This window comes from Thunnus albacares, chromosome 23, assembly GCF_914725855.1.
Source record: "Thunnus albacares chromosome 23, fThuAlb1.1, whole genome shotgun sequence".
Lineage (NCBI taxonomy): Eukaryota > Metazoa > Chordata > Actinopteri > Scombriformes > Scombridae > Thunnus > Thunnus albacares.
In genome coordinates, this window is record NC_058128.1 from 23,754,220 (window position 1) to 23,768,370 (window position 14,151).

The window sequence follows — 14,151 nt, forward strand, 5'->3', positions numbered from 1 at the left end:
GTTCACTCTGGAATGAATCAGTGGATGAGTTGGTAAACTTTGTTTGATTTCCACATCCCAGCATGCAAAGTGCACCTGGCTACGGGAGCCGTTTAGCTCAAACTTTCAGAGTGCGCTTCATAGTCAGGTCAGACTGAAGTTGGATTGTGTTCCCACCACAAATGAACTGCTCCAGAATTAATTTGTGACCGGACGGAGACTTCTTCCTCTAAAGGGTCTCTGTGTGATTGTTTTGGTCTACACTAGTACAATTGCTGTGTTCAGATCTAATCAAACAAATTGTACTTAGGAGGAAAACCAACCAGAGTCTCATTCAAACTTAACAACGCAGATTTGAAAACACCCTCAGTGTGTTTTGTAAAACGGTTTGCAACAGTATAGAACATACACAATAGTCAATAACAAACATAACCACCTTTATGTTGCTGGGATGAATGCATGTACAATGGTACATGCATTCATCCCATGTTGGTTACTTCTAGCAAAATCACAGACTCGTTCCGTTTTCAGAAATGAGTTTTTAGACACACGATTGGAGCCAGAGGCAAAACCAAATTTTAAAGAGCTCAGAGTGAGTGTAGTGCCATGTGGCTGTTCGACTGCTCCATACCTCATTCTTCTGTATGCTGGAGAGCGGTTTGGAACCAGGAAAACCTGCTGAGAAAAGAGAAAATGGATTGTCATTTTCTATCGCAAAAGACACCTGTTGAATCATTTCTTGCAAAGTAATTAGTCCTCATTTTACTCATGTGACTACGTTTCCTTTTACATCACAGACCCAATGTGGAATAAAGCAAAGTTGTCAGATCCACTATATGCACAATATAGGTAGATGTCCTTTGAAAGAAATTCATTTTTCATTCTCCATCATTTCTTTAGTGCAGTATAGGAATAATTAAGAAATAACCCTCTCTTACTCACCGCTGTCTGTGCTCCGCTGTGGTTTGTTTTTAGTCAGAGCCTCCATCACGTCTTGGATCCTCCACAGCTCCTTCTGGATCTGGATGTGCCGCTGGCTTGGAGGCTCTGTCTGAGGACACATAAACACACACACAAATGTTGTTAAAGACATGAACACTGCAGAAAAGGTGTGAGTGTTCCCGTATGCATGGATGTGTGTGTTACCTGTGGGCTGCCCAGGGCCTCCAGCTGCTCCAGTAGGTTGGACTTGGCCAGAGTGACATCTGCCTCTAACCTGTCGTACTCCCTCCAGGAGCGCTCCAACTCCTGAAACCAGGATTCCAGCCAACAACAGGGTCATGGGACTGTGTGTGTGTGTGTGTGTGTGTGTGCGCGTGTGCATGCGTGCCCAAAGCTCTGCTTCCCTAAAGAAATCCTTTCAACTTGTCTCCTGTGAACCTCACCGCATATGAGCGGTACTGTGCATATATAAGGACGGTTTTCACAAATAAGACGTTTGAAATTCTTCAGGTTTGTTGCCTGTTCTGTATGTACATATGGTTTAAATAAACCGTAAATGTTATATATGAATGAATAGAGGAGAGTGTCAGGGTCCCAGGGATATAAGAACTATGTTGATGGGTCATTCTGTGTCTTTAGTTTTTTCATTTGGGATGAATATGTTGTGAGTTTTTACCCTACAATTCCCATCATGCTTTGGGTGTTGGATACACCTGAACCCTGTTTTTTCAATAGAATCTTCTCTTCCTTTGTCCAGTTCCCCTGTCAGCTACACTCTCCGTTCAACATTCAAGATTTAGTTTATTGTCATTTTCTTGTGTATTTGCATACACAAAAAAACAAAATGCTGTTCCTCCCAGGCCCAGTGGGCTGGGATGTTAGCTTATGTGCCCTTACGGTTGACGAAAATGTTATTTCTGTACTGTCACCCAGTCTTGGGACATACACAATAAAAGGATGAACATGTCTCTAATTTTAAATAAGTAAATAAATGAACCCATAATTTGCATAAATGCAGCTTGTTTTTTAATAATGCAAATTGATGATGATTGGGGAAATAAATAAGGTGCTTTACTGCTGGGATCAGACTACACAATGAATTTGTCTTTTGAGTTGGTTACTGTGTCAGATTAGACAATCAGAGTCATCAATTCTTGACATCACTTGACAGAGAGACATGGCAGACTGCACATTACACCCTGACCAATCACATCATGACCTATGGAGGTGATGCTCAAGGTGCCAAGGGAAGTCACAGTTCTATCTGACAGCACCAACTTCAAATGTTTACGTATGTACGGTTAAAGGGAAATTTTGCCATGATTTATGTGGCTGTCCAATCCAAGTGTCAGCCTCTCTCTGCTGCATTTCTTCAGCCATATACTCTGGCTCAAATAAATACGAGTGAATATCCGAGTCAGCCAGAACACTGTAAAATGTATCCTCGTCCGTAACATCCTCTGCACTCATATTTTTGGATGCCATTTTTGCTGTTGGAAATGTAGCTAGTTTGCAATACAAGCAAAGAGAAAAAGGAAGTTTTGTTTTTGAGTGGCATCTACAGCATCCCCCCTGGCTACCCAGAGGCAGAGACTAGAAATCCAAGCTGAAATAGCCTTTAACACAGTTTCGTTGAAAGTGAAGCTGGAACCGTTCATAGTCACTATGTGGTGAAGGTAGGCTCTGTCTGGGCTTCTCCATTGATGGTCAAATAGTTACAGACTCACTTAAATGAAATAAAACTTAATTTTTGTTTCTCATCTCTGTTGGCTAACCTCACAGAACATATGTAGAAGTTGTCAGACTAAGAGAGAGAAGGCAAGAAAAGCTAGTCTTTTACTCAGAATGTTGTGGGGTGTCCAGGATGATGCATCTTTTTCTTCCACTCGGCCAAAACGATCCACGGGATAAAAAGTAATTGTCGCACCCTGCACTCATTTTTTTGTCTGAAGGATAAGGCTATTTCCAGGCTGATATTGTGTAGAAGGATCTCAGCAGAAGCGGGATCAAAGTTAGATTTATTACTGCCAAAACTGTTGCTGCAAAGCTGCATTTTCCCTGTTGCCGTAAGGCTGTGAGGACTTTGGTTTTTGTAAAAAGAGATGCTATTGTCCAGATGTTTGCTTCCAGCACAAGGTCTGATCCTAAAAGTGAGATGAAAAATGTGTCACTTTCATCACTTTTAGCCAGTTAGGACTGATTTCCTACTCTGAGATGCTTGATAAATACAATAAGCACAATTTATTATAACCAGAAATGGACCAAATTGCCAGTGTAAAAACTCCTGTAGGAGTTTTTCATCAATATGCTGTCCTGCAGTGATGTGTGTATGCGAGAGTGTGTTGATGCGTGCTCACAGTGTTGACTCTGGACAGCTCTCTGCAGGTGCTGAGCAGGCCGTTCTGCAGCACGTCTCTCTGCTGGACCAAGCTCTGCATGGCTGCAGCGTTTGAGCCGCTCTGTTCACTCAGCTCCTGACTGGCAGACAGCAGGGCTGTCTCCAAAGTGTGCTGCAACACGACAGACACACACACACACAGAGTGACTTATTGTACTACTGCAAACAGACATACAGAAACATCAGAATGTGCACACATAACAGTTGTACCTTCTCTCTGTGTAGTTGCTGCAGTTTCTCCTCCTGCATCCTCACCGCCTTGTCCTGCTCACACAGTCTGCTCAGCTTGGTCTGACATACAAACACACACACATGAGCTACAGTTTCTTGGAAATGTGTTGTCTATTTGACTGAAGGTTGTGTATATGTCTTACATCTATGTCGGCCTCCTCTGTGCGCTGGATGAGGGAGCTGTCTTTGTAGTCTCTGTCATCTGGGCTGATCTGGAATGAGGAGGCACAGTCAGAGATGGACAGCAGGGGGCGACAAAAACATATCTGTTAGGAAGAGCCATGAAGAGTATCCCAATTGCTATTTTTTGCAATTTGGGGTAAAAAAATGACCTTAACTTTCAATCTGTTTTTACCCAGATGATAGAGGGTGCTCTCTGATGTGACTGACAATCACACCTCAAAATTCCAGAATTGAATAACTTTTGTGATATAAATGCTGTTCAAAGTCATTTTCCCTCAAATGCCTCAGATTTTAAAGAGAAACTCTTCATATGCTTCCTGCTGTTCACTCCAGAGTCAGAGAGTGAGGGGATGAACGAGATGAATATTCACTAATCCTGTTTAATTTCCCTTGAAGCTGTTTACCCAGGTGTTACCAGGGATATTGTGGCTGGATATTATAATGTTGAAAAATGCAGAGGGAGGTGTAGCCTGAGAGGATGGAGACACACGGATAAAGAGCAAGTTAAAACCCAGATTCTTCTATTAATCTATGAAATGTTTCTTCAGGTCATACAGATGCTTTGGGTTAGGGTTAGGGCTATGATCTATGAGGAAAGTCTGTCTGGCAGACTGAATTCAGGGCGAAAAGTCCCCTTTTCACCAACTGGTGCTCATTTCATTTTGTGGCAGCACCCCCTAATGTAAAAAAGAATATAAATATATCCTTCCATATTGTGTGTTTAAGAAAAAAGTCTTCCCATTGATCCTGGTTGCTTTACATGAATCAGTTCTATTTACTATGTATCCTCCCTTATCCTCTTCTCATTTCCTATAGAGCATCCTCGGTTACAATGCCTTCCAAGCTTAAGAAGGGTTCCTGATTAATCCTCACTTTTAACAATAACCTGATTTTAGAAATGTCATCATAATGGGAAACCCAGATTCCTTTTACAGGTCAAGGGATTAAGAAAAACCTGGATAACAAAGCTATATTTTTGCTTTGGAAACCTGAGTTGCCTTATAAATCTGATCAGAACTTGTTCTTTCTCTGCATTTGCATAAAAATGACTCAGGCTCAGAAAAACCCATGGCAGAAAAAATGTTGCAGAATCAATAGGGTTTTTTTCTATATAACGAAACCTACTGATCTCTCTGGAGTAAGTTAGGTGTCGGTTTCCACAACTAAGCAGAATATGTAAAATTTGGGGCACAGTAAGGAAAAAAAGTGCTCTAGCACAACAACGTCTGTTCAGTCAGTGAACCTTCAGTCCAAAATCGCTGACTAACAGCTCTCTCTTTAAGCAGTAATGTTATATAACAGAACAGTTTTCTTACACAGCATGTAAACTTAAAAGACTCCTAAAGTCCGGCTGAAATCAAATGTAGTCATCCCTTTTTGCTGTCAAAAAGAATGTCCACATGCTTTTAATTATTAAAAAAAAGAAAAAAGATTTTGTAGCCACAAACTTGTGCTGTGGTTACATGTCTAGGGCAGATGGTGTGTTGTTAGCAGTGGCATTAAAGAGCAATGAACACACCAGCATCTAACGGGATCAAAGTGACATTTGCAGGTATGTTTACATGCTGTTTAATGTGCTGCAGCTAAGCAGCTCATTGGCTATCTAGCCTGCTAACTGATGTTAGCGATGCATTTTTCCAGGGTGAATTCTTATTTGGTGGCTTGTTCAACAAGCTAAGATGTAGGGTGATAAGATATGTGTTCATGTTTCTAAGTTAGATAAGAAGGAGACTTTAACAGGAAAGCAAATGTGGGTTGTTGTTCTGAGTCTGTGGCTCTTATGTTGTGTAGCAGAATGCTATCAGGCTCAGTGTGACTGTCTGCTCTGCCTACGATAGAATGCCACATTACTGATTTATGCAAAGATTTGATTGGTTGTATGGAAAGACAGACAGAGAACTAACAGTACTGTATTGAGTTAGTGCTAAACTAGGAGGTGCCATCATGAAAACAAAAGATATAAAATACAAATGTCTCCATTATGGTTTCTGATTTTTTCTCAATTATGATTATCTTACAATATATAAACAGGACTTTGATTGCTCAGACTGAGGCAACATATCATATGATTTCTCTGGCCATCCTTTACATGAACCTCCATCAGAAACCTCAACTGCAGCTTACTAAGGTGTGAATGCATAGGCTCATTGCTTGATGCAGTGCAATTTTATTCAAAAAAAAGAAAAAGGTAGGCTGTTGGCTCAGAAAAAAAGGTGATAGATGAGTGCAGACAGAGAAAGATTTTTAGTGGTCTGGAATAAAGTGATAAAATCCTCTGAAAACTCCCTTGACTGAATTTTACAGAGCACATTATTATCTGTTCCAAGAAATGCAGCTAAGACAATGGTAGAAACCCACATACAGGGAATCCAGAGGCTGAATTAATGTGGGACCTTATGCTTCAAATGGCACTGCTTGAAGACTCATTGAAAGGCTCTCTAGATTTGTAGTAAGTCATAAATAATTGCATTATAGAGGCCCTATTTCAGGAGTTCAAATTGTCTCATATGCAGAAATGAAAGAAGAGGTTTAATCTTCTTGTTCAGTTTTTTAATTTAACTTCACTAGACACCATTTTATAAAAGTCTAAATGTTTTATAGTCACTTTCAAACTGATCTAGTCAGTACATCACAACTGGACATGGATGCTCGTGACTGGCTCTCCTTGATCAGGCCTGCTAGGAATATCTGAAATGCTAAACCAGCAGGATTGAGTTCAGACCTGCCAAAGTTCCCAAATGAAAATGGGTTGTTGAAAGTCCTGATGCAAAGCATTGATACTACTTTAGAGGCAAAGAATGCTGCTCTGTGTGTCCTTAGTAATATTCATGAGAATTTATATGCATAACCTTGTACAATGCTCAGTGTACACTGTAGTTTTTCTACAAGTCACAGCTGCATTGGGGTTGGTGGATGTATTGGTTTGCATCCTGTTGGAAAACATTGAGCACCATTAGAAGGAAATATTGTTCAAAATGTTACAAAATTCACCCATAGATTACGTCAGATAAATGAGGAAGTCCAGAATAGTGAATGCACTGTCACCGATGACAATAATGAATACCCTTTTACTGGAATAGTTGAACATTTTTGGAAATACTCATATACACTTTCTTTCCAAGAATGAGATGAGAATACTGATATCAATCTCATGTCTGTGTGTTGAATACAGAGCTGGAGTGAGGATGTGGTTAGCCTAGCTTAGCATAAAGACAGCAAGCAAGGGGAAACAGCTAGCCTGGCTCTGTCCAAAATTTTAAAAGAGACCTACTTCTAAGGCTCACTGATTAACACATATCTCTTTTCTTTAATCTGTACACAAAGATAAATGTAAAAATGTGAATTTGTAGTTTTAGGAAGAGTAACATTCTCAAACTATTATTGACCAACAATAACTGGCTGGGTTGCCAGGTACCATTGTGTCTATGCAGAGATCAAAACCAAAACTTGTGCTCACCAACTGTATTTGGAAACCTGTGCTATAACCGGAGACACTGCACAGAATATTGGATAAATGGTTCATCAAGAAATAGGTGCAACACATGATTCCCCTTAAAACCACAGTTTTGTCATTTATTAAATTTATGTTTATGTACAAATTAAACAACAATATACAATATATTAGTTAGTGAGCTTTAGATATGCTGGTAGCTGTATTTTGGACAGAGCCAAGCAAGCTATTTCCCCCTGCCAGTCTTTATGCTAAGCTAGACTAACCATGCCCTGACTCTTTCTTTCCCAAAATATCACACTATTCCTTAAACCATTACAAAATACGATGAGTATTATCCTTCTTTGTAGCCACGCAGTATCTGAAAAACTGAACCATTAAGATGAGCACAAATGGTCAACATTTCCAAAGTGATACCCAACAATGAACAGTGCTGTATGAAGACAGACGGTGAGAGGGGAAATCCATGGCTATGTAGCATTACATCACAAGCCATGCTCAGTTCAGGTTACTTCCAACAGCATCAAACAGAAAGCAATGAAATGAGATGTGCCAGGACCAAAAATAACTTTGTATACAGTACATTTCAAATATTGCTGTGATGACATCTGGGAAGGTTTGCTGAGGAACAACTGGCTGATGAACGGGCTGACTGCATCCAACGTGGTGAAATAATAGGTTGATGGTGAAAGGGGAAAATGTGGATACACAACCATTGGGCTGCCAAGGCTAAGGTCTGGCTTGAATCTGATCCCATTGAGTCCATTGAAGAGTTCATTTAGGTAACAACAGAGACATACATTTTGGGAAGTCAACACCCAAGTTACAGTACTTGGAGTGTATCATACAACAGTTGTAATGTAGGTATATTTTTATAAACACTGGATATTTCCCTTTGAGAGAGAACTCTTCAAGTTAAGTACAATGATGTACAATGAGAGATTAAAGTGTTGTTGGGCAAAAACCTCACAACTAGAATATAGTTTGGTGCTTTCACGTTTGAACTGAACTTGGAAGATTACAAACATGTTACTTGATTTATGGAGACCTTTCAAATTCAATGGATGAAGTGAAAAATACATGATCGCCATGAGGTTTTGACCCAACAAAAGACAACATATACTGTATGTCAAAGGACTAATGGAGTGCCTTGACGGGGACTCAAGCCAGAACTCGCCAAAGACCTTACTTGCTGGTAGAGTTGCGGCCTCGGTGCCGAGTTCTCGATCATAGTGTGAATCATGAAGATTAGAGGCTCATTCTCCTTCATCTAGCGGAGCGCCAAGGAGAAAGAGGATACAGTGGTGTAATAACTGTTTAATGGCTGATATCCTTAATGGCTGATATCCAGGAGATGGAATAGAACTCACCCCCTTGATCTATTTAAGAAAAACATAAGTGCCACTCTGTAATGGACTGTTAATACTCTCTAATCCAAACCCTAACCCTAAACTTGCAGAACATGATTTATATCTTCGCCTTCTCTGCTACCCCTGGGATCTGGTACTGGTGTTTTTGCATTAGCTAATTTCTTACAAATACCTATACTTTATATTAGTGTTCAGCATTTTCCAAAGCACACCAAGGGTTTTACATTGTTCAATGTATTTCCAGGCAGCCATTGGTTTCATTTAATTCCAGTGCACTAGAGATCTTCACAGGTGCAATCAGTTCCTAGTAACAGAAACTCGACCAGGGATCAGAGTTGGGCCAAGTCCAGAATACATTCAGTATATTTGGGTCTGACGGTGGGTTGGGTATTGTTCTGTTGCCAAAGGTCTCAGGTCTGTAAGTCCACTCAGACAGTCAGGTTTCTGAGTGGACTCTTACCAGCTCTGATCACATGGTGCGTCATCATTGTCATCACAGTAGAAAAACGTTTCCTGAGGTGAGGATGTGATCTATGAGGTGCAGGAAAATTGGCATGTATTGCCACTTGTTTGACTGCAGTGGCTTTGTCTGTGTTCTCTCTGAATTTGGGACTGTTTAGTTCGACCACATTTGGGATCAAGTCTGATTATTCTGAGCTCTATTTAGATCGGGTCTGACTGTCCTCTGATCCCTTATGGATTGGGTCTCTTTTTTAATGTATGCACATTGGGTTTGGTTATGTTTTTCCATGGATTTGTCCTGGATCAGGTCTGAGATTTTGGACCTGTGAAGACCTGTACTATGACCCTGAAAATATATTTGAGGTAGCCATATGCCAAAAATAAAAGGAGACAGATGTTCATTAATCATAAGAAAGTTTCAAGCAATTCTCAAACAAATTTTAAGTCTCTGCTGGGAGATTTTTCGAGCATATGGACATGAAATCAAATGAAAGGCTGGAAGGTTTGTAATAAACAGGTCAAACAATGCAAAAACACTTTTACATTCATTTAAAGCTGACAAAGTTGTGACAGTATATGAACCCAGTTGACTGACTGAGGATAAAAACTTTGAGAGGAAGAACTCCTCCTCAAATAGACACTTACTCTCTGACAATCAAAGTGTTTCTTTAATTTTTTCGATTAGCATCTGAACTGCTTGCGACTCCTACATAGGCTAGTCTCTCCCTGAAGCACGTGACCTTTTCAGAGCCAAGTAGTCGTATTCAATAATGCAGGAACCATGGGAAGGCGAGTTCTAAACCTAGAGGCCAAAAATAAATAGCACATTTAAATGCCTGCCATGATCAGGGTATGCCTCTGTGAACCGTTGACAGGTTATGTTTTTCTTGCAATTAGCCTGGCAGCCTGAGCATACTGAAATACAATGTTAATGAGATTCCAGTGGAAGCATCCATCTTATTTCTAACATTAGTGCCAGTAAGGGTTGGGGCACATAAACGCTTGTCGCAGTTAAATAACTTGATCAATTGGTGGCTGCACACTAGAGTCAACAACAAATTACTTCATCTTTGTTTCCTATGGTCAAACTACAGGCTCTATGTAAATAGAATTTTGACATTTACATTTACTTCCGAGCACTTCCCTCGGTTTGTTGTCTGAGCTGTTCTTCTCTTGAGTGTACAAGGCTGACATTTGCAAGCAATCAGAGAGGTTGAGTGTTGCTGCACTTGGTACATCCAAGCACCTCCAAGCAGTGTGCATATATTAAGGTTGCGTAGCCACGTTACAGCAGAATTACTGATAGCTATTGATCTACCCATCCATCAAGGATTACACAGGTGTTTAAGCATGTTGTAGTTAATCTGCTACAGATAATATGTAACTTTTACTGGTTAATATTTTCAGGCAGCTATCATTTTTAGTTTATTACATTTCAACCTGAAGAAATTTAAAGTTTGCTGGATAGGTTAACTATTATAAAGTCATGTTATTGTTACATGGTAACTAAGTTGAAAAAAGTGATTCACTTTAAACTTTCATCTGTGTGCTATCATGCAGGTCTGAAAAAACCCCTACTCTTAAGGTAACCACTTTAAAGTATTTATAATGAAAGACTATCAAATTCATATTTGACACATTATTTACAATGTCCTTGCTATTTGTCACTTCCATTTTGTTTTCCAACAAAATAGTCCATGACTGCAATGTAATTCATCTGCTGATTATCATGAATGTCAGGACAATCCACGTGCATTCAGCTGCATTAGAATGCAACAATCACACAACTTTGATGAACCAAACTTGTTCATTGTGATTTACAGCCAGTTTCAAGTCTCTGCCAGTTGACTTTTAATGTAAAAGTGAACTCAAGTGAAGCCAATAGCTACCTGCATAGATAATCTAAAAATGCATGGAATGCATCAGAAAATGGTCAGCAGCAATGTAGTAAACCATTCACAAACACCAGTATTGTCCTTTGATTAAGTTAATTAAAAAAAATATGACCGGCCTTAACAAAGAAGTCTTCAAACTAGAGAAAAGTTGAAGAAATGTTTCACGTGCTAGCTTTCAAATAGAAATAGATAATGGAAAACTGTGACAGGATCTGTGAGAATGTTTCTGGCTCTGACCTTTATTCAAACTGTGTCTACTTCATTCAAAAACATGTCTATACAATTAAGGTGTTACAGTCAAGCTGTATTTCACCACTGGCCCTTAATTTAGTGATCATTACCAAGTGACATTGAGCCAAGAGTATGTACTGTAAGTTTTCTTAAAGGTACAGTTTGATTTTTGGATTACTTTTTTCTCTAACTCAATAATGCCTTTTTATGGGTCTGTGAACAGGCTGAAAATATGTTGAATATTGGGAGTGACCTAGATTAGCTCTTGGATGTTTGTAGAGGCATGTATCAGATTCTCTCAGTTTTTAAAAGGTTTTAAAAGTATTCTGAGTAAAGAGACAAATAGGTAAAAAAAAGAAACCAAGAAATTGAGACAGAATGCTTCCAGCGATTGAAAACTGGGGTTCAAAGTTCCAAAAGCATCACAGGTGTATGGTTTGATTCAAATGTTATATTTTGGATAGCAGAAGCAGCTTGGAACAGAGAGGAGCAAGCTCAGAAGTCCTCACCTGGCTGTCCAGGTAAATAAGGTTCCTCTGCAGGTGATGGGATAGAACATCAGTCTGCAGTAGCCACAGAGGAAGAAGAAGAAGAAGAAGCAGGAAAAGTGAGGTTGTGTTTGGTAGAGATGGACAGAAGCAGACAGAAGAGGGGAGGGAGAGGAAAAGGGAGTCAAAGGCATGTTTTAACAGGAAGGAAGAGATAATAAAAAGAGGAGGCAGAGATAGTGACGATCGAAAAATTATTTGAAATATATCCATCTATATTTATTTTCCAGTGAGAATAAACTCGAGGACCATGTTTAAGTTATCTGACCTTAGTTTATTTGTCATAATAATGATCTTTCCATTGCCGTAGCCATACTGTAGTGGCCATGCACAGATATTGTAGAAAGAATTTTAAAAGGGTTGGCATCAACTTGTACATAATCCACGTTTGGCCCAGTTGTCCAATATTGATAATATTGATGCTCTTGTCTGTCACACAAGAAAAGCAAAAGTGTATTTCCATGATTGTCAAGACTATTAACTGTGACTGACCAACATGAGAAGGGTCAGCAGTCATGCAGCACTGTTGAGAAGCTGCAGAGGGATTCTATGTTCATACTGTAGTATTTTGTTCATAACACTTGCAGTACATGGAGGTCTGGACAACACTTTCAGTAGATATCTACAGCCAAGAAAATCACAGTGCTGATGTGTATGTGATGTCAAAAAGGTAAAGGGGTTCACTGTTCGTTCTAAATAGCTGCAAAAGTCTAGTAACTTTACTGTAATGCAGCCAAAAATTAAGCTACATCACCATATTGCCACATTCAAAATGTCAGATGATACAGTATCTAGTCTGACATCATAATATAATTTTACATAAAAAAATGTGACTCATGCATATTGTTAAGCACATATCCTTTTCCAGAATTCATACAGTGAACTCAAAACATGTGACACCATGCTGCACTGTACAAATTGTAACAACTTTGAAACCTGGAATACCAAACATGCTGCACACTTACTTTACATGCATTTTAAAATAATTTTCTGAGTCTTTCCCAAATAAGGAACGACTAATAATCTGTCTTAGAACTGATCAGGTATATACACACAAAAATGAATGTAAATAAAATGGAGCACACTGAGTGGTTTAAACCAACACTTGTGATGCATAGTGCTGGAGCAAAACACAACAAATGCAACACTGTTTGATGCATCTGCTCCGATGCATCCATGCTCTCCAGAAACCTTAAGCCAACATGCATGGACAGGAGTGGTGCCCCCATGCAAACACACACACACACAAGTATGAACGTATCAATGTACCAATTCCCAACATCCAAAATTATGCACCTGACAGCCTGTGCATACATTAATGCCAGAACAATAGTCCCAAATTGAAATTGCATTTGGTGTGTTCAAATAGGCAAATGATGGGCTGGCCACTAAAATTGCAATAATGCCATGAGATTTTGTATTTCTACGCTGATGCCAAAGTTGACTTAAAAGTGTTTTTGAAGTTGGAGGTTGGCTTTACTACAGCCATGCTATTAGCTCTGTGATACTGCTGATGTTCACCACCTTAGTTTATCTTGCTAACATGCCAGCATTTGCTAATTAGCACATACAGAAAGTACAACTGAGGCTGATGGGAATGTCACTGGTTTTGCAGGTATTTCGTCATAAACCAAAGTGTTGAGCAAATTGGGGTTTTTTTTTACCAAATGATAGTGCTTAATGAAAAATCTGTGGATCACCAAAGTTATTACAATTCATCCTCAGTGGAACATGAATGTCTTTGTTAAATTGCAATCTACTTTGGGATATTTCACGCTGAACCAAAAAAATCAACCTGCTGGTAAGTCAGAAGTCAGTAGGCCTTCACCTCTGGGGACAAGAATGTCTTTACACATTTTCAAAGCAATCCATTGTATAGTAGTTGATACATTTGAGTCTAAACTGAAGTAGTGGACCAATCAACTGACATTGCCATCCCAAAGAACAGGGCTTGAGTCACAAAGAACATACTTTCTGTTCCTCACAGAACCTTTCAGAACACACCACATTCAGTTTCATTTGGAATAAAATCCCAGATGTACACAAGGAACCTCCCCTTGCAGACACACATCACAGAGAATATGGGATTTTGACTACATGGTTAGGAAAGCACAAATGCGTGCATGCACACACACGTATGTATACACCCAGTGCTGACCTTAGGGTTGGGCCCCTCCATGCCCAGGGCCATTAGCTGAGCTACTGTGTGCTCCCGCAGGCTGTTGAGTTCAGCCTGCTGCCGGCGGAGCTTGATCAGCAGCAGTGTCAACTCCTCGGGCTGCACAGAGCAACACACAGAGGAGAGAAGAAGCGCTGCCACACTGATAATATCAATGACACCCATCATCTAATTGAAAAAAACATGATGCAGTGACTCTGATGACCCACAAGAGTAGAGGAACCACTTCAACAGCTTTCTGACAACATACTGGTCTCTCAGCATTGATTAATAATCCAATAA

The 14,151-nt window shown here is 39.7% G+C and overlaps 1 protein-coding gene across 5 annotated transcripts in view; it reads right to left on the minus strand.

The window, feature by feature from the left end:
- Nucleotides 1–14,151, minus strand: part of LOC122974730 (pleckstrin homology domain-containing family A member 5-like) — a 249,428-nt gene that overhangs the window by 16,007 nt on the left and 219,270 nt on the right. For 3 of the 5 annotated variants that reach the window (XM_044342618.1, XM_044342617.1, XM_044342620.1), the window contains 8 exons: nucleotides 13,849–13,968; nucleotides 11,652–11,705; nucleotides 3,694–3,762; nucleotides 3,530–3,610; nucleotides 3,279–3,431; nucleotides 1,126–1,227; nucleotides 922–1,030; nucleotides 611–657 (listed from right to left, as the gene is read on the minus strand). In XM_044342618.1, coding sequence (XP_044198553.1) covers nucleotides 611–657; nucleotides 922–1,030; nucleotides 1,126–1,227; nucleotides 3,279–3,431; nucleotides 3,530–3,610; nucleotides 3,694–3,762; nucleotides 11,652–11,705; nucleotides 13,849–13,968 — 735 coding nt within the window. The remainder of the gene's footprint in view (nucleotides 1–610; nucleotides 658–921; nucleotides 1,031–1,125; nucleotides 1,228–3,278; nucleotides 3,432–3,529; nucleotides 3,611–3,693; nucleotides 3,763–11,651; nucleotides 11,706–13,848; nucleotides 13,969–14,151) is intronic. The other 2 variants (XM_044342622.1, XM_044342619.1) reach the window with 2 other exon arrangements.